The sequence below is a fragment of the Neomonachus schauinslandi genome, chromosome X (assembly GCF_002201575.2).
Source record: "Neomonachus schauinslandi chromosome X, ASM220157v2, whole genome shotgun sequence".
Taxonomy (NCBI): Eukaryota; Metazoa; Chordata; class Mammalia; order Carnivora; family Phocidae; genus Neomonachus; species Neomonachus schauinslandi.
Window position 1 is genome coordinate 61,911,065 of NC_058419.1, and position 21,845 is coordinate 61,932,909.

At 35.2% G+C, this 21,845-nt stretch overlaps 1 protein-coding gene across 1 annotated transcript in view; it reads left to right on the forward strand.

Annotated features, from left to right (window-relative positions):
- BRWD3 (bromodomain and WD repeat domain containing 3) overlaps window positions 1-21,845 on the forward strand; it is a 186,998-nt gene that overhangs the window by 129,148 nt on the left and 36,005 nt on the right. The window contains exons 25-28 of the mRNA XM_021689738.1: window positions 16,813-16,920; window positions 18,577-18,701; window positions 19,983-20,065; window positions 21,202-21,313. Coding sequence (XP_021545413.1) covers window positions 16,813-16,920; window positions 18,577-18,701; window positions 19,983-20,065; window positions 21,202-21,313 — 428 coding nt within the window. The remainder of the gene's footprint in view (window positions 1-16,812; window positions 16,921-18,576; window positions 18,702-19,982; window positions 20,066-21,201; window positions 21,314-21,845) is intronic.

The window sequence follows — 21,845 nt, forward strand, 5'->3', positions numbered from 1 at the left end:
TTCTCAATTCTATTATATATGTACACTGTCTTAACTGCTCTCCTCCATTTTATATTCTTGTGGACAGTGACAGAATCTTACTAGTTTTTGTATCCTTGGTGTTGTCGACAACCTACCTCTGTGCTTCAGAGACAAAATATAACTCGAAGACAGAGTTTGAGTAAAGAGGAAAAGAGGAACAGTAGCTTTATTGCCTTCCCAGGCAAAAGAGGCTACAGCAGGCTATGGCCTTCAAAAACTGCTAGTCCACTGGAGGAAGGGGATAGGGGGTGTTATAGGGAAATACAGAATCAAGCCGGTTTTGATAGGCATTGTGTACTTTCTACCAGCTCTTTTGTCATGACGTCTTTAGGGTGGTAACAGGTTACTGAAACAAAAGGCTAAGAAGGGAGGAGGGGAGGTTTGCAGAATAGAGGTAAAAGGTTACTTTAAAATCTAGCTTCACTGAAGCATTACTGTAGCCATTTTGATTTCTGTTCAACTTAGCACAGAATCTTCAATATATTAGATGCTCAATTTATTTAAATAAATTGATTGGCTTATGAACTCATGAAAATAATTGGCACACATATAACCTATTTTTAGCTTGATTGCCACTTAGTAAAATTAAAGTGGTATTTTGAGTCCTAATTCAAGTCCTAGTATTCTTTTTTTTAAAAAAGCCCATGCTAGGGGCGCCTGGGTGGCTCAGTCGTTAAGCATCTGCCTTCGGCTCAGGTAATGATCCCAGGGTCCTGGGATCGAACCCCACATTGGGCTTTCTGCTCGGCGGGAAGCCTGCTTCTCCCTCTCCCACTTCCCCTGCTTGTGTTCCCTCTCTCGCTGTCTCTCTCTCTCTGTCAAATAAATAAATAAAATCTTTAAAAAAAAATTAAAAAGCCTATGCTCAACCTGATAGAAAATATACTAGAGGACAGTTACCCATTTCAGTGATTAGAAGAATGTCATTTCATGAGCAAGTCTTTCCTACTGAGCCTATGATTGAATTAACATAGCCATATTTATCAGTGTTCCGTCAAAAGTTGATTTAAATTCTCTCTTGTGAGAAAGTTTTCATTTTCTTATGAAATTATGGTAACATTGTAATATTTTAACTAAAATTGGCTTGTATATTCTCTGATATATTGAGTAATCATTTCTGAGTGATTAAATGTTTGCAGTTTTTAATTTAAGACTAATAATAGGAATGTAATATTACCATCATAATAAAAGAAGGGGCAGAACTTTGCAAATGGATCTAAAAGTCATGGGACCAATAAAAATTTCACCAAATGTTTCTATAATTGACTTGTAGATATCTTATACCAGACATAGTGATCAAGTAGTCTTATAAAGAATTACTTGCTCATTATCTTTTGATATTATTAAAATGTTTCCTTTCATAATTGTGTCTTCAAGTAAGTATTGGAATTTGGAGCAATGCTTGTTTTTGTGGTTATTTTAGTAGAACATGCTCTGATGAATGCTATATTTAAAAAAAACCTAAAGAACTTTTTCAGGGGTATATTCAAAATCATGATTTGTTGTACTTATTGCCTGTTCTTATGGAGGCTTAAGGGGAGTAATTTTTTTTTTAAGATTTTATTTAAATTCCAGTTACTTAACATACAGTTTTATATTGGTTTGTTTCAGGTATGCAATATGCTGATTCATCACTTCCATACAACACCTGGTGCTCATCACAAGTGTACTCCCTAATCTCTAGCACCTATTTAACACATCCCCCTACCCACCTCCCCTCTGGTAACCATCAATTTATTCTCCATAGTTAAGTTTCTTTCCTGATTTCCCTTGCTCTCTCTTTTTTTTCCCTTTGCTACTTTGTTTTGTTTCTTAAATTCCACATATGAGTGAAATCATATGGTATTTGTATTTCTCTGACTGCCTTATTTCACTTAACATGATATTTTCTAGCTAAATCCATGTCCTTGCAAATGACAAAATTTCATTCTTTTCAATGGCTGAGTAATATTCCATTGTGTATAGATAAAACATCTACTGTATCCATACATAAGTCGATGGACACATGGGCTGTTTCAATAATTTGGCTATTGTACATAATACTGTAATAAACATTGGGGTGCCTGTATCCACTTGAATTAGTATTTTTGTATTCTTTAGGTAAATAACTAGTAGGGTAAATTCTGGATCCTAGGGTAGTTCTATTTTTAACTTTTTGAGGAACCTCCATACTGTTTTCCACAGTGGCTGCACCACTTTGCATTCCCACCAACATTGCAGGAGGGTTCCTTTTCTCCACACCCTCGTCAAGACTTCTTGTTTCTTGTGTAGTTGATTGTAGCCATTTTGACTGGTGTGAGGTGGTATCTCATTGTAATTTTAATTAGCATTTCCCTGATGATGAGTAATGTTGAGTATTTTTTCACCTGTGTGTTGGACATCTGAGTGTCTTCTTTGAAAAAATGTCTATTCATGTGTTCTGCCCATTTTTTAATTGGGTTATTTGTTTTTTGGGTGTTGAGTTTTATAACTTCTTCATATGTTTTGGATATTAACCCTTTATCAGATATGTCATTTGCAAATATCTTTTCCCATTCTGTAGGTTGCCTTTTAGTTTTGTAGATTGTTTCCTTTGCTGCACAGAAACATTTTATTTTGATGTGGTCCTCACAGTTTATCTTTGCTTTTGTTTCCATGCCAATGTCAAAGAAGTTAGTGCCTGTGTTCTCGTCTAGGATTTTTGTGGTTTGAGGTCTTTCATTTAGGTCTTTAATCCATTTGGAATTTATTTTTGGTTTTGGGTATATGAAAATGGTCCAGTTTCATTATTTTGTATGTTGCTGCTCAATTTTCCCAACACCATTGGTTGAAGAGACTCTTTTTCCCATTGAATATTCTTTCCTCCTTTATCAAAGATAATTGATCATGTAGTTGTGTTCTATTGACCTATGTATCTGATTTTGTGCCAATACCATACTGTTTTGATTACTACAGCTTTATAATGAAAATTGAAGTCTGGAATTGTGATGCATCCAGCTTTGCTATTCTTTTTCAAGGTAGCTTTGGCTATTTGGGGGTCTTTTGTGGTTTCATACAAATTTTAGGATTGTTTGTTCCAGTTCTGTGAAAAATGCTAGTGGTATTTTGATAAAGATTGCATGAAATGTGTAGGCTATGTTGGGTAGTATAGATATTTTAAAAATATTTGTTCTTTCAATCCCTGCGCATGAAGCGTCTTTCCATTTCTTTGTCTTATCTTCAATTTCTTTCATCAGTGTTTTACAGTTTTTAGAATACAGGTCTTTAACCTCTTTGGTTAGATTTATTCCAAGGTATCTTATTAGTTTTGCAGCAGTTGTAAATGGAATTGAGTCCTTAATTTGTCTTTCTATTTATTCATTTTTGGTGTATAGAAATGTAACAGATTTCTGTACATTCATTTTGTATCCTGCAACTTTACTGAATTCGTGTATCAATCCTAGTATTCTTTTAGTGCAATCTTTGGGGTTTTCTATATAGAGTATCATATCAACTGCAAATAGTGGAAGTTTTATTTCTTCCTTGCTGATTTGGATACTGTTTATTTCCTTTTGTTGTCTGATTGCTGAGGCTATGACTTCCAGTACTATGTTAAATAAGAGTGGTGAAAGTGGCCATCCCTGTCTTGTTCCTGACCATGAAGGAAAAATTCGCAATTTTTCCCCTATAAAGACAATATTAACAGTGGGTTTTTTGGTATATGGCCTTCATTATGTTGAAGTATGTTTATTCTAAACCTACTTTGTTGGAGGTTTTTATCATGAATGGAGGCTGTACTTTGTTAAATGCTTTTTCTGTATCTAATGAAATGATCAGGTTTATAAAGAGTTAAGAGAATGGAATAGTGGGGGTACCCTATATTTGCCTTGCCCCTCAAACACAGCTAGATAAGTATCGGGTCATTCTGAACACCCACGAAATCAGTCTGAGGACTGAGATAACAAATTGAACAACTAGAGGGAAAAAAGAGGCCACATTATGGAAGCACAGACAGACTTCAGTGAGCAACACAGTGCCCACAGTAGAGGCTTAAGCTGTGTACACTAAACCCTGGCCCCATGAGCTCTGTAGGTGCTTTTTTCCTAAGGCAAGCTTGCCTGAGAGCCAGAACAACAGGCACCTTCCCCAGAAAATCAACACAAACCACCCACCCTCACCAAGTCTACTGACCATGGAATGTGGCAAAACTTCAGATCTAGTGGAAGCTGGATCTAGCTTCTTTTAACAAGCTGACCAGAGCACACCTAGCTAAAACTCGCCATGCACTGGATAAGGTCCAAGCACTCCCTACTGCAGGGAAGAAGAAACTCTGCAGAAGACTGACATGAGGGAAAGACCAGACAAAACACAGCAACAGAGTACACACAGCATACACCAGAAACATTTCCTGAAGTATCAGGCCCTGATCAGTATATGACATCTTCTTCATATAGCCATTACCCTCAGGAACAGGAAATATAACGGGCTTTCCTAACAGACAGAAGACAAGATACCTAGGCAAAATGCCACATTGGAGGAATACATCCCCAAAGAAATAACAAGGTCATGGTCAGGGATCTAATCAATATAGGTATAATATGCCTGAAACAGAATTTGAAACAGCAATCATAAGGATAGTAGCTGGGCTTGAGAAAACCATACAAGATACTGGGGAGTCCCTTACTGCAGAGATAAAAGACTTAAAAACTAGTCAGGCTGAAATAAAAAATGCTATAAATGAGATGTGAAACAGATTGGATGTAATGACATGGATGGAATGAATAAGTGATATAGAAGATAAAATTATGGAAAGTAATCAAGCTGAAAATAACAGTGAAAGGAAAATATTGGATCATGAATGTAGACTTAGGGAACTCAGTGACTCCATAAAGCATAATAACATTCATATCAGGAGTCACAGAAGAAGAAGACAGGGAAAAAGGGGCAGAAGGTTTATTTGAGCAAATTATAGCTGAATATTTCCCTAATCTGGGAAAGGAAACAAACATCCAAATCTCGGAGGCACAGAGAACTCCCATCAAAATCAACAAAAGCAGGCCAAAATGAAGACATATTACAGTAAAATTTGTAAAATATAGAGATAAGGAAAACATCCTGAGATCAGCAAGGGAAAAGATATTCCTAACTTAACAAAGGAAGACAAATCAGGTTAGCAGCAGATTTATCAACAGAAACATAGGAGGCCAGAAGAGAATGCCATGATATATTCAATGTGCTGAATGGGAAAAATATGCAGCCAAGAATACTTGATCCAATAAGGCCTTCATTCAGAACAGAAGGAGAAATAAAGTTTCCCAGACAAAAACTAAAGGAGTTCATGAACACTATTTTAGTCCTGCAAGAAATATTAAAAGGGACTTTTTGTGTGGGAAAGTAAGTCCAAAGGCAACAAAGACTAGACAGGAACAGAGAAAATCTCCAGAAACAACAAGGTAATACAGGTGACACACAATGGCACTAAATTTATATCTATCAATAATCAGTCTGAATGTAAATGGACTAAATGCTCCAATTAAAAGACATAAGGTATCAGAGTGAATCAAAAAACAAGACCCATCTATGTGCTGCCTTCAATAGGCTCACTTTAGACCTAAAGACAAATACAGACTGAAAGTGAAGGGATGGAGAACCATTTATCATGCTAATGGCTGTCAAAAAAAAAAAAAAAAAAGCTGGAGTAACCATACTTATATCAGACAAACTAGATTTTAAACCAAAGACTATATAACGGGAGATGAAGAAGGGCACTATATCATAATAAAGGGGTCTATCCAACAAAAAGACTGAACACATGTAAATATTTATGCCGCCAACGTGGGAACACCCAAATAACAAACATAAAAAACTCAGTGATAATAATACAAGTATATTATGGGACTTTAACACCCCACTTAACAAGCAATGGACAAATGATCTAAGCAGAAAATCAACAAGGAAAAATTGGCTTTGAATGACAGGCTGGATGAGATGAACTTAACAGATATATTCAGAACATTTCATCCTAAAGCACAGAATACACATTCTTTTTGCATGCACATGGAATATTCTCCAGAATACATCACATACTGGGTTGCAAATCAGGCCTCAACAAATACAAAAAGATTGAGATCATACCATGCATATTTTCTGACCACAATGCTATGAAACATGAAGTCAACCACAAGAAAAACTTTGGAAAGACCACATATACATGGAGGTTAAAGAATATCCTACTAAAGAAATGAATGGGTAAACCATGAAATTAAAGAAGAAATAAAAAATACATGGAAACAAATGTAGATGAAAACACAATTGTCCAAAACTTTTGGGATGCAGCAAAAGCAGTCATAAGAGGAAAGTATGTACAAAGCAGGCCTACCTCAAGAAGCAAGAAAAGTTTCAAATACACAACCTAACCTACACCTAAAGGAGCTAGAAGAGGTACAGCAAATAAAGCCTAAAGCCAGCAGAAGAAGAGAAATAATGAAGATTAGAGCACAAATAAATGATACAGAAACAAAGAAAAACCAGTAGAACAGATCAGTTCAACTAGGAGCTGGTTCTTTAAAAGAATTAATAAAATTTATAAACCCCTAGCCAGATTTATCAAAAAGAAGAGAGAAAGGACCCAAATAAATAAAATTATGAATGAAAGAGGAGAGATCACAATTAACACCACAAAAATATTTTAAAAATATGAGAAGAATATGAAAAATTATATGCCAAAATTTGGGCAATATAGAAGAAATGGATAAATTCCTAGAAACACATAAACTACCAAAGCTGAAACAGGAAGAAATAGAAAGCTTGAAGAGAACAAAAACCACCAAAAAATTTAATCAGTAATCACAAATCTAACAAACAAAAGTCCAAGGCCAGATGGCTTCACATGGGAGTTCTACCAAACATTTAAAGAAGAGTTAATACCCATTTTCCTCAAACTCTTGCAAAAAATAGAAATGGAAGGAAAACTTCCAGACTCATTCTATGAGGCCAGGCTTACCTTGATTCCAAAATTAGACAAAGACCCCACTATGGGGGTGCCTGGGTGGCTAAGTTGGTTAAGCATCAACTCTTAGTTTCAGTTGAGGTCATGATCTCAGGGTTGTGGGATTGATCCCCACTTTAGGCCCCACACTAAGTGCAGAGTCCACTTGTCCCTCTCTCTCTGCTCCTCCCCCTGCTGTCTCTCTCTAAAAACAAACAAAAAAAAGACCCCACTAAACAGAATTATAAGCCTATATCCCTGATGAACATGGATGCAAGAATTCTCAAGAAGATGCTAGCAAATTGAATCCAACAGTACATTAAAAGAATTATTCACCACAATTATTCCTGGGCTCCAAGGGTAATTCAAGATTTGTAAATCAATCAACATTATAACACCACATTAATAAAAGAAAGAATAAGAACCATATGATCCTCTCAATAGATGCAGAAAAAGCATGTGACAAAGTACAGCATCCATTCTTAAAAAAAACCTTCAACAAAGTAGGTATAGAGGGAACATACCTCAACATCATAAAGGCCATATGTGAAAGACACACAGCTAATATCATCATTAATGGGGAAAAACAGAGCTTTTCCTTTACTGTCAGGAAGAAGACAGGGATGTCCAGTCTCATCACTGTTATTTAAAATACCTGGAATTCCTAGCCACAAGAAAGAGACAAAAAAATTAATAAAAAGCATCTAACTCAACGAGGAAGAATTAACTTTATTCACAAATGTCATGATACTCTGTAGAAAACCCAAAGCACCCTACTAAAAATTCCTTGAGCTGATACATGAATTCAGTAAAGTTGAAGGATACAAAATCAATGTACAGAAATCTTTTGCATTTCTGTACACCAGTAATGAGGCAATAGAAAGAAATCGAGGAATCCATCCCATTTACAATTGTACCAAAAACCAAAAGATATGAATAAACCTAACCACAGAAGTAAAAGATCTGTACTCTGAAAACTGGAATAATTACAAAAGAAATTGAAGAGGACACAAAGAAATTGAAAAATATTCCATGCTCATGGGTTGGAAAAGCTAGTATTGTTAAAATGTCTGTACTACCCAACACAATCTACACATTTAATCAATCCCTATCAAAATACCACAAGCAATTTTTCACTGAACTAGAACAAACCGTCCCAAAACTAATATGGAACCACAAAAGACCCTGAATAGCCAAAGCAATATTGAAAAAAAAAAAGGAAAGCTGGAGGCATCACAATTCCAGACTTCAAGGTATATTACAAAGCTGTAGCAATCAAGACAGTATGCGACTGGCACAAAAACAGCCACATAGATCAATGGAACATAGTAGAGAACCCAGAAATGCACCCACAACTAGATGGTCAACTAATCTTTGACAAAGCAGGAAAGAACATCCAATGGGGGGTGGGGGGGAAGCCAGTCTCTTCAATTCATGGTGTTGGGAAAACTGGACAGCAACATGCAAAAGAATGAAACTGGGCCACTTTTGTACACCAGATACAAAACTGAATTCAAAATGGATTAAAGACCTAAATGTGAGACAGGAATCCATCAAAATCCTAGAGGAGAACAAGGGAGAAACCTCTTTGTCATAAGCCATAGCAACTTCTTACTAGACGCATTTCAGGAGGCAAAGGAAAGAAAAGCAAAAATGAACTATTGGGACTTCATCAAGATAAGAAGCTTCTGCACAGCAAAGGAAAAAGTCAATAAAACTAAAAGGCAATCTTGGGAATGAGAGAAGATATTTGCAAATGACATATCTGATAAACGGTTAGTATCCATAATATATAAAGAACTAACAAAATTCAACACCCAAAAAAACAAACAATCCAGTTAAGAAATGGGCAGAACACATGAATAGACATTTTTTTCCAAACAAGATCTTCAGATGTCTAACAGACACATGATAAAATGTTCAACATCACTCATGATCAGGGAAGTACAAATCAAAACCACAATGATACCACCTAATACCTGTCAGAATGGCTAAAATTAACAACACAAAAACAACAGATGTTGGACAGGATGTGGAGAAACGGGAACCCTCTTGCACTGTTGGTGGGGATGCAAATTGGTATAGCCACTCTGGAAAACAGTATGGAGCTTTCTCAAAAAGTTAAAACTAGAACTACCCTAAGACTGAGCATTTCACTACTAGGTATTTATCCAAAAGATACAGAATTACTGATTCAGAGGAGCACTTGTACCCCAATGTTTATAGCAGCATTATCAGCAATAGCCTAATTATGTAAAGAGACCAAATGACCTTTGATGAATGGATAAAGAAGAAATGGCGGGGTGCCTGGGTGGCTCAGTTGTTAAGCGTCTGCCCTCGGCTCAGGTCATGATCCCAGGGTCCTGGGATCGAACCCCACATTGGGCTCCCTGCTCAGCGGGAAGCCTAATTCTCCCTCTACCACTCCCCCTGTTTCTGTTCCTTCTTGCTGTGTCTCTCTCTGTCAAATAAATAAATAAAATATTTAAAAAAAAAGAAATGGCATATGTATACAATGTAGTATTACTCAGCCATCAAAAAGAATGATATCTGGCCATTTGCAACAATGTGGATGGAGCTAGAGTATATTACGCTAAGTGAAATAAGTCAGATAAATACAAATACCATATGATTTCACTCATTTGGAATTTAAGAAACAAAACAGATGAACATATGGGAAGGAAGACAAAAAATGAGAGAGGGAAGCAAACCATAAGAGAGTATTAAGTACAGACAACAAACTGTGGGTTGCTAGAGGGGAGGGGGGTAGCAAATGGGCTAAATGGGTAATTGGTATTAAGGAAGGCATGTAAGTGATGAATCACTAAATGCTACTCGTCAAACCAATATTACAGTATAAATTAACTAACTGGAATTTAAATGAAACCTTGAAAAAAGCCAAAAATGAAATGATCATATGGTTTTTATCCTTTCTCTTATTAATGTGATACATCATATTAATAAGATTGATGAAGTGATGTGCAAATATTGAACCACCCTTGCAACCCAGGAATAAGTCCCACTTGATCATTGTGAATATTTTTTTTTTAATGTATTGTTGGACTCAGTTTAGAAGTATTTTAATGAGTATTTTTGCATCCATGTTCATCAGGGATATTGGCCTGTAGTTCTCTTTTTCAGTGGTGTATTTATCTGGTTTTGGTATCATGCTAATGCAGGCCTCATAGAATGCATTTTAATGTTTCCCTTCCTTTTCTGTTTTTTGGAATAGTTTTAGGAAGTATATATATTTACTCTTCTTTAAATGGTAGAATTTGCCTATGAAGCCTTCTGGTCCTAGACTTTTGTATGTTGGGAGATTTTTCATAAATGATTTAATTTCTTTGCTGGTTATTTTTGTGTTAAAGTTTTCTCTTTCTTCCTGTTTCAGTTTTCGTAGGTTATGTTTCTAGGAATTCATCCATTTCTTCTAGGTTGTCCGATTTATTGACATATAGTTTTTCATAATGTTCTCTTATAATGTTTGCATCTCTTTGATGTTGACTGTTATTTCTCCACTTTCATTGGTGATTTTATTTATTTGAGTCCTTTCACTTTTGTTTTTGTTATGTCTGGATAGAGGTATATAAATTTTGTTAATTTTTTTTTTCAAAGAAACAGTTCCTGGTTTTGTTCATCTCTTGTAGTTTTTTTAGTTTCTATATCATTTATTTCTTCTGTAATCTTTATTACTTCCTTCCTTCTGGAATGGCTTTAAGCTTCAGTTGTTGTTTTCCTTGTTCCTTTAGTTGGAAGGTTAGGTTGTTTCTTTGAGATTTTTCTTGTTTCTTGAGGTAGGCCTGTATGGCTTATATGCTTTGCTCTTAGGACCACTTTTGCTATATCCCAAAATGTTTTGGACTGTTATGTTTTCATTTCCATTTTTTACCATATATTCTTTAATTTTTTCTTTCATTTCCTGGTTGTCCCATTCATTGTTTAGTAGCACGTTGTTTAACCTCCATACATTTGTTGTCTTTCTAGATTTTTTCTTGTGGTTGACTTCTACTTTCATAGTATTGTAGTCAGAAAAGGTGCATGGCATGACTTCAGTCTTTTTGTATTTTTGAGGCCTGTTTTGTGACCTAATATGTGATCTATTTTGGAGAATGTTCCATGTGCACTTCAAAACAATGTGTATTCTGCTGTTGTAGGATGGAATGTTCTGAATATATCTGTTAAATCCATCTGGTCCAATGTGTCATTCAAAGCCGTTGTTTCCTTGTTGATTTTCTGTTTAGGTGATCTACCCATTCACGTAAATGTGGTGTTAAAGTCCCCTACTATTATTATGTTTTTACCAATTAGTTCATTTATGTTTGTTAATAACCACATTATATATTTGAGTGTTCATATGTTGGGTGCATACCTATTTACAATTTTTAAATCTTCTTGTTTGATTCTCTCCTTTATTATGCTATTGTGCCCTTTCCATCTCTTGTTAGTCTTTCTTTTAATGTAGTTTTTCTGATATTATTATAGCTGCTGTGGCTTTCTTTTGACCTGTATTTGAATGATAAATGTTTCTCCAGCCCCTTGCTTTCAATCTTCAGGTGTCTTTAAGTCTCAAATGCACCTTTTGTAGGCAGCACATAGATAGGCCTTGTGTTTTTATCCATTCTGACACCCTATGTATTTTGATTGGAGCATTTTGTCCATTTACTTTCAGAGTAATCATAGATAGATATGTATTTATTGCCATTTTATTACTTGTTTTTTCCTTGTTTCTGGAGATTTTCTCTGATCCTTTCTAATCTTTGTCACTTTTGGTCTCTCTTTTCCCCCCAAAGGGACCTGTTAATATTTCTTGGCAGGGCTGGTTTTGCTGCCTTTGGGTCATGACTCCTTCAGTTTTTGTTTGTCTGGGAAACTCTTCATCTTTCCTTCAAATTCTGAATGATAGCCTTGTTGGATAGGGTATTCTTGACTGCTACTTTTCCCCATTTAGCACTTTGAATATATCATGCCACTCCCTTCTGGATGGCCAAGTTTCTGTTGAGAAATCTGCAGCTGCCTTATGTGTTTTCTCTTGTATGTTAAGGACTTCTTTTCTCTTTCTGTTTTTCAGACTTTATCAAAATTTTGCACATTTAATTACAATATGTCTTCTTTTTTTACATTTAAATTCAATGAATTAACATATAGTGTATTATCAGTTTCAGAGGTAGAGTTTAGTGATTCATCAGTTGCATATAACACCCAGTGCTTATTATTTCCAGTGCCCTCCTTAATGCCCAGCACCCAGTTACCCCATCCCTCCACTCACCTCCCCTTTAGTAACCTTCAGTTTTTTCCTATAGTTAAGAGTCCCTTATCGTTTGGCTCCCTTTCTGTTTTCATCTTATTTCATTTTTACCCCATTCTCCTATGATCCTCTGTCTTGTTTCTTAAGTTCCACATATGAGTGAAATCATATGGTAATTGTCTTTCTGTGATTGACTTATTTTGCTTAGCATAATACCCTCTCATTCCATCCACATCATTGCAAATGGTAAGATTTTGGAGTTTTTTGATGGCTGAGTAATATTCTTTAGTATATATACACCACATCTTTATCCATTCATCTGCCAATGGACATCTGGGCTTTTTCCATAGTTTGGCTATTGTGGACATTGCTCCTATAAACATAGGGGTGCAGGTACCCCTTTGGATCACTGTTTGTATTCTTTGGGTAAATACCTAGTAGTGTAATTGCTGGTTCCTAGGGTAGCTATATTTTTAACTTTTTGAGGAATCTCTCTACTCTTTTCCAAAGTGACTACCAGTTTTCATTCCCACCAACAGTATAAGAGGGTTCCCCTTTCTCCACATCCTTGCCAACATCTGTTGTTTCCTGACCTGTTAGTTTTAGCCATTCTGAGTTTTATAAAGTGGTATCTTATGGTTTTGATTTATATTTCCCTCATGCTCAGTGACATGGAGCATTTTTTCATGTGTCTGTTGGTGATTTGTAGTCTTCTTTGGATAAATGTCTGTCCATGTCTTCTGCCCATTTCTTGATTCGATTATTTGTTCTTTGGTTGTTGAGTTTGATAAGTTCTTTATAGATTTTGGATACCAGCCCTTTATCTGATAAGACATTTACAAATATCTTCTCCCATTCTGTAGGTTGTCTTTTGGTTTTGTTGACTTTTTCCTTTGCTGTAAAAAAGCTTTTTATCTTGATTATGTCCCAATAGTTCATCTTTGCTTTTGTTTCCCTTGCCTTTGGAGACATGTCTAGCAAGAATTTGCTGTGGCTGAGGTCAAAGAGGTTTCTGCTTCTGTTCTCCTCTGGGATTTTGATGGATTCCCATCTCACATTTAGGTCATTCATCCATTTTGAGTTTATGTTTTGTGTATGGTGTAAGAAAATGGTCCAGTTTCATTCTTCATGTGTCTGTCCAATTTTCCCAACACCATTTATTGAAGAGACTGTCTTTCTTCCATTGGATATTCTTTCCTGCTTTTTCAAAAATTAGTTGACCCAATTACAATATGTCTTGGTATTGGTCTGCTTTTGTTTATTTTGAATGGAGTTCTCTTTGCCTCCTAGATCTGGATGTCTGTTTCCTTCCCCAGATTAGGAAAGGTTTCAGCTTTCATTTCTTCAAATAAATTTTCTGCACCCTTTTCTCTCTCTCTTTTTCTTCTTCTGGAACTCCTATAATACACATGTTATTAGTTTTAATGGAGTCACTGAATTCCCTAAATCTATTCTTGTGTTACATAATTCTTCTTTCTCTCTTTTGTTCAGCTTCATTACTTACCATTACTTTGTCTTCTAGGTCACTAATGCATTTGTTCTTCCAAACTGCTGTTCATTGAATCAAGTATGTTTCTAATATCGTTTAATGCTCTCTTCATATCTGATTGATCATTTTTTAACTCCTTTTTCTCTGTGGTAATGGTCTCCCTGATGTCTTCTATTCTTTTCTCAAGCCCAGTATCATTATGATTGTTGCTTTAAATTCTCCATCAGGCATGTTACTTATATTTGTTTTGCTTAGATCTCTGGTTGTGTCCTTTTTCTTTCATTTGAGATGAATTCCTCCATCTTTGCATTTTTTCTAATTCTCTGCCTTCTATGTGTTACAAATGCCAGTTATGTTTCCTGAAAGTATTGGCCTTCTGAAGAAGAGATTATGTAGTGCCCAGGGCCTGTCTCTTCAGGGAGTATCTCAGGTATAAGCTGCTTCCACTCTGCTGTTGGGTTTTGGCTGTTCTATCCTTCAGGCCATTCATATGCAGAGGCTCTCCTTTCCTGCTCTGGGCTATGTTTGGTCCATGGCCTGAGTTTTAAGTAGGTGTGCTCTGGTCTGCTTGTGAAATTATTCCTGTCACCAACTCCACCAGAACTGAGGCCCTGCAGAGCTCTCTCAGCAGAATTCATGGTGTGGGCAGGTGCTTCTGCTGGTTTTCTATGGGGGGGCCCCACTGTGCTGGGAGTGAGGCAAGCTTGACTGAAAAGGGCAGTTGCACCAGAGCACAGGGGTACAGGGCTTGGTGTATGCAGGTTACGCAGCAGTGTCAGCACTGTGTTGCTTCTTGCAGGTAGCTCTGTATTTATACTGAGGGGCGGGAGAGGGAAATTACACCAATCAGCTCCTTTGTTCTCAGAGAGGTGTGTGAATGCTGTTTCTCCAGGATGTACTCCAAGAAGAGCAAATAATCTCCGCATTGCGTGTCCCATACGGTGTTCAGATAGCTGTGTCCATGCTGTCTGCACCCGGGTTGTTTGCGTGCCTTCTCTCAAGGAACAGGGCAGTGCACTCCTGCCTCTATCCCAGTCAAGCAAGCTATTCTTTAGAGGTCTAGGTTTTAAGCCTTTCTGGTTGCAAGAACTCACAAAATTCATCCCCTCTTATTTTCCAAGCCAGTGGTTTTTGGGAAACATTCTCATTGTGTGTTCCCCCTTTGAGCACCTCTCTCTCTCTCTCCCCTCTCCATGACCATGGCTCCCTCCCCTCTCCAGCACCTGCAATCCATTTCTCCCCTAAACCAGGTCTCCATACTTCCTACCTTCTTCAGTGAGGCCTCTTCTCTACCTTTAGTTTTGGAGTTTGTTCTGTCAGTCTTCAGATCTATTTCTGGGATATTTAGGATGATTTGATAGTTACCTAGTTGTGTTTTGGGGACCATGAAAGCCTAGGGTCATCCTACTTTGCTGCCATTTTCCTCTAAGGGGAGTAATTTTTAATTAATCTTAGAAGACTTTATAAGATGTGAGGCACCTGGATGGCTCAGTCAGTTAAGCATTTGACTCTTGAATTTGGCTCAGGTCATGATCTCATTGTTGTGAGATTGAACCCCATGTTGTGCTCTACACTCAGCGAGGACTCTGCTTTGAGATTCTCTCTCCCTCTGCCCACTCCCCCTGCTCTCTCTCTCTCTGTATCTCTCTCTCAAATAAATAAATCTTTACAAAAAGAACACTTTACAAAACAATACAAGGATCTGTATATTCTTTGATCTGATGAGATGTCTCTGTATAGGACCATATTTGTCTTGGTGAAATCACTAAACTTAGCATCTGCTTATATGCTTCAAGACTGGTTTGTAGTAAGTAATGATAGTTGTTCAGGTAATGGAGGAGGTATATAAGTGAATTAGTCAGTGAAATATATAATGTTTTTAAAGAACTCATAAAATTCATAATTTTTTATAAAATCAGCTCTTAATGACAGCATTACTTTTTACTTTAAATGTTAAGCCCTTAGTATTTTGCCTGAAATGGCCATACCCACAGATCATTATGGCCTTTGAAAATGCTCATTTGCCAAAGTCTAACTTAAATGGCAACTTCTCCTGAATGTTATTCCTGCTTTCCATTTGCCTGCCACTCTTTCCTCCTGAGCTGTCACACCTAAAGTATTTATCTCTTATGATACTTAGTATATTCTGCCTTATGTTATACTCACGTGTCTGCCCATATCCTTGAGGGAAAGGATTTTATTTTGATATGTTAACCACGGCACCTAGTGCCTTGTACACACATGTTCAATCAGTATTTGTTGAGTACAGGAAAAAATATATAATAAATGATATCTGAATAACATGTTTATTATTGATATTTTTACCCTTATAATTATGTTTATATACTAGTATTTAAATCTTTTTAGTGTTCTACTTGTATTTTTAGGTATTAAAAATTCTGACTTAGAAACTGTTGATTGGTAGAGTATGTCAGTGTATTTTTTAAATCTCAGTATGTTTTTTTTTAATGTTACTTTTTAAAAATTTTATTATCTCTACTACCACTTTAAAATTATTGGAACAAGAAACTTTTTTTTAATGAATCAGAATATGGTGGTTAATGCTGTCCTAAGGAGGTGAAGGGTGTTAACTAAGCACTTGAATTCATTTTCTTTCCATACTATGCCTGTTCTGATGTTAATTCTTGCAAAATAAAATTTCTAATCCATTTGGAAATTACTCTATTTAGTAATCTGTGGTTAGAATTACATACATATATATATATATATATACATAAAATGTGTAGGCTATTAAAATTTGATATTTAGAATGTTAATTACAGTTTGAAATATAGTACTTTAAAATATGACCAGTTTTGTGTACATTTGTCATTGATCCCTGTTTCTTCAGAAATTTATGAGGCAGCTAAGGGGAAAAGGATTGTGTATACAGTATGTGTTTATATTATACAGTACCTAGTGCGGGGCAACACAGTTAAGAGTACTGAATGAACATTATTTGATGGTGACAAATACCTTTATTATACATTTTTTAAAATTATAATTATGTTTGTTTTAAACAGAAGAAGACGTTTGTAGCAGTATATATTGGGATATGTAGAGTTGTTAAATAGGGTGCTGCTGTTTAATACCTTATGTTTTTTGTTTTAGCTTATCTATTTCAGGCAAGGACATGAAGCTTATGTGCGGGCTGTAAGAAAGTCAAAAATATACAGCCTTAATTTACAAAAACAGCCATGGAATAAAATGGATCTCAGGGTAAATTTAACATTTTCATAAGTGTGCAATTGAAATAGCTTTGGAATTAAGTTATTTGCTTTTATGCTTTTTTCTGTTTCATACATATTTCACTGTTGATTGTGTATCTAAGATAAGATGATGCACCGTACTCTTGTACAATTGAGTGTTACGGGTCATATTTTATGTTTCCTGAAATTTGTACGCTACCTGTAGTCTTGATTATTTGACTTAATTTCCTTCAAGCTTCAAGTTGTCTAGTGTATATACCTTTCTATATTTGGAGCAAAATGGTAGTTCCCTGGTGTGGACATTTCCCTCAGCAGTTTTGTACATTCTGGAAGCTCTATAAATTGACTGTGTGTGTGTACAGACACCCTTGAGGTTCTGGTGACTTTAAGATATAGTAAATATCATAAATCCCAAGAAACTCAGAACTTTGTGGTGCTTTATGGATTACCTATTTTAATATATTACCTTATAGCTACATGGTATTGAGTAAAATAGATATGTTTATTTTTTAGAGGAGTTTTTTCCTGACTGTAAATACATATTCATTCAGTCATTTATACATACATAGATACATACAAACAAACAGACATAAGGATACATACACCATCATTTCTAGTTACATTTATGGGTGTTTTCTTCTTTTATTTTTCCAAGTTGGAGAATAAGAGACTAAAGAGAATTTTACAATGGTTTCCAGGTAAATGAAGGATTGTTGTATGATGATGTTTAGCAGGAAGGATACATGAAAGCATGTATATTTATTGAAATAAAGCTTTAGACACTTGTAAAATATTATATTAAGGTTGTAAGGTACCAAAGTATCTTATCCAGTGACCTTTACACAGTCATCTCCTGGTAGATAATGATGCTACCATCTATTCTGAATCAGGTGAAAGTTGAGTTGTAAGGTTTTTTACTTTTTTATTTTTATTTATTTTTATTTTTTGAGAATCAAGGAATGAATAAAACATATGATTTTTTATTTTTTAAATTCTAACCCTGTGGCTCTAGAAAACTGCAAGAGGCAGCATATGTGTGGGGCAAGAGTCTGGGTTTTGGAATATGACCTGAATTTTAATCCAGATCTAATATATATACACACACCCAAGTGTATAACTTTAAGCAAGTCACTATACCCACGAGGCTCAGTTTTGTCATCCGTTAAGTGTTACTAATAATCAATTATAGGGGTGGTTTGTAAAATAATATTGTGGGCATTAAAAAAAAATGTAAGTCCTTTCCCCAAATATATACATGCATGTCTACCCGCATACTTACATACTGTATTTCTGCTGGAAGAGTGATTCTTAACTAGGCAGAGCATCATAATCCCCTTGGGAGTTCTTTCAAAATACATATGACTAAGCTTGTACCCTTGACCTACTGAATTCAACTTTATAGGAGTAGGGTTTAAGAATATGAATTTTAAAAATGTTCTCAAGGGGCTTCTGTTGCTTATCCTTGGTTTAGAGCCCTGCAATATACTACAGCCTGCTATTAAGGGTCAAAAACCATGTCTTACTACCTTTAGCACTTAGTGGAATGCTTAATACTTGGTGGATATTCAGATAATTTTTATTTGTTCGAAAAATAGTGAAATACTATGCAAATGTTAGGCAATTACTTATATTGAAAGTAATAATTTATTGATATTCTCATGAATAGGAACAAGAATTTGTTAAGATTGTAGGAATCAAATATGAGGTTGGACCACCTACACTATGTTGCTTGAAGCTTGCGTTTCTGGACCCCATTTCAGGCAAAATGACTGGAGAATCTTTTTCCATTAAGTGAGTAGCTATCTCTGGTTGTGTGTGTGTGTGTCTGTGTGTTTTAATCCCTGTCATGTATTCTGCAGAGTACAGGATTTAATGGGAGAGACAATAGTATAGTACTATAGGCTTTAGAGTTTTGAAGACCTGACGAGCGCGGAGTGTTATATGCAACTAATGAATCATTGAACACTACACCAAAAACTAATGATATACTATATGTTGGCTAATTGAATTTAAATTAAAAAATAAATAAGTAAAGACCGGGATTTAATGTTTAAGTTTTGGTCTGTTTCTCCACATAATACTGTGTGTGTGTGTGTGTGTGTGTGTGTATAAAAACTTGCATGAGTATGCATGCATGTGTGTGTAGCTAATATATATGTAATGTAATGTGTGTGTGTGTGTGTATATACAGTTGACCCTTGAACAATGTGTAGGAGGTTATGGGCAATGACCCCACACAGTTGAAAATCTGCATATAGCTTTTGACTCCCGAAAAACTTAACTAATAGCCCACTGTTGATCAGAAGCCTTACTGATAACATAAAGTTTTGACTAATATGTATTTTGTATGTTTTATGTGTTATATTTAGTATTCTTACAATAAAGTAAGCTAGAGAAAATAAAACATTGGTAAGAAAATCATAAGGGAGGGAAAATACATTTATAGTACTATATTTATTGAAAAAAAATCTGCATATAAGTGGACCCACACAGTTCAAACCAATATTGTTCAAGGGTGGATTGGATATATATATATATGTGTGTGTGTGTATATATATATATATCCATGAGCAAGTTACTTAACCTCTCTGAATTTATGCCTTCATCTGCAAAATGTAAATGTTAATAACTTCTCCAGATTGTTGTGATGAATTAAAAGAAAAACCTTTATAAATGCCTAACTGTGGTTGAAACATGGTAGTTGCTTTTATTTCTGTTAATAATAATAGGAATAGCTAATCAGTGGTTCATTTCTTAAAGTTTGAAATCTAAGGAGATGAAAGAACATGAATTCATACTTTTCTTAAAGAGGACTTAATATAAAATACCTTATACTAAGCTTTAAGGATCTTCATTGGTGTCTTTATGTTTTTGAAGTGATATAGTAGTAGGCAGGGGACTCCCAAACAAATAAAAGCATATGGAGTTTAATTAAAGCCATTTGCAGGAACCTTGAGACTTCCAATGGTTTTTAAATGGCTCCACGTTAAACATATATCTCTAGATATTTAGTAAGTAACATAAGCTGCTATATTTGTATATTGATTTATATGTGCTTTATTTTTTGTACAGGTATCATGACATGCCAGATGTCATTGACTTCCTTGTGCTACATCAGTTTTATAATGAAGCCAAAGAAAGGAACTGGCAGATAGGTAAGTATAAAATTCTCACTTAATAACTATTAAGTTTGAAATAGAGTAACTTTTTAAGTCCAATTTAATAGACATAAACTAGTTTAACATGTAGTTGGTAAAAGCTGTTAGCCAAATTAGAAAAATCAAATTAAATTTTCCTCTCAGTTGTGTTTGGGTGATTTTTTATGCACATTGTATGTGGCATATAACCTCTAAACTTTCTGCAAATACCTAAGCTGTTAGAATACAAATGTGAATTACAAAGAAAATCATCAAATGTCAGTTGCCCTAATATAAAATACTTAACACTTGGGCTCTTAAACAGACCATTACTGATTGTGGTTTTCTTTCTTTCTCTTTTTCTCCCTCTTTGTCTGTCTGTCACTCTTGTCTTTCTCTGTCTGTCTCTGTTTCTTTCTGTACCTCTACCTCTTTCTACCCCTTTTCTCTTCCTCTCTCCCGCCCTCCCTCTTCTCTCCCTTCCTTACCTCCTCACTAGCTATTTGACCTTGGGCAAGTTTTTCATCTCTCTGTGTCCCACTTCCATTATCTGTATAATGGGAATCATAACAAAACACACCTATAAGGTTGATGTGAGCAATAAATGAGTTTATATATAGGAAACACTTAAAATGGTACCTAAGTACTTAAAATTTATACTATGTAAATGTTTGCTATTAGTACTTTTAAATTCTCCTTTTTTATGTGGGAGAAAATTTTTGTTCACAGTGGTTTGGTTTTATAATCCCTATCCCTTAAGAGGCAGAAAATTAGTATGAAGAGATTTTTAAAGGCAAAAAGCTGAAAGCGAAAAGGAAAAGGAAAAGAAACAACTGTAGTAACATGTATAGTACAAGAAAAAGTATGCCTAATGATGATCCTAAATAATTGATAAAAGATTATATGTGGTAGCATTTATTTAAGAAGACATGGACATATCTGATTTATTTCAGAAAGATTACTAGTACTTAGAAATCAAAATCCTTAATGAAGGTAAAATGTAAAATTTACTCATCTGGGAAACTCAGATTGAAACCTCTAATAATGCTAGATACAATGCTACTTCTGTGTCCAACACAAAGTAGCAATTTAGAATGTGAACAAAGCTATTATTCTCAAAAACATCCTTTTAAGAATTTCTAAAAACATTATAGGTGATAGATTCCGCAGTATAATAGATGACGCCTGGTGGTTTGGAACTGTGGAGAGTCAGCAGCCTTTTCAACCAGAGTATCCTGATAGTTCTTTCCAATGTTACAGTGTTCAGTAAGTACAGTTATGGTATTTTATGCCTGATATAATACTGTAGTACTATATGGACTTTCTATAAACCGTATTAGGAATAATACCTTGTTAATATGACTTATCTTTATCTGACCTGTAAGGAAGTAATCATAGTACCTCTAAGGAAGGAATCTGATGATAAACCTCTTGGGTCCAGTATGCATGCTAAAACAAAGCAGTAACTGAAGACTTATTTCTACCTCCCTTATGCCTGTATTTTCTTTTAAATATTTCTGTTTTAAACAAGAATTACAACTATTATTTCACGAAGAATACTGAAATTAATTCAGTGTTTAAAGTAATTGTTATAGCTGGAATATAGCAACAAATATTAGTAACCAGTCCTTTATTTAATGGTATGAATTCTAGGCAGAGGTATTATGTTTGGACATACTATTTGTCTACAACATTTACTTTAGTTCATTAAATACCGGCATTGTAAGATTCCTAATAAATGAAGTTCTCTTCTCAAGAATGATAAAGGTTTATTCTGTGAAGATTGACTTTTAGTCTC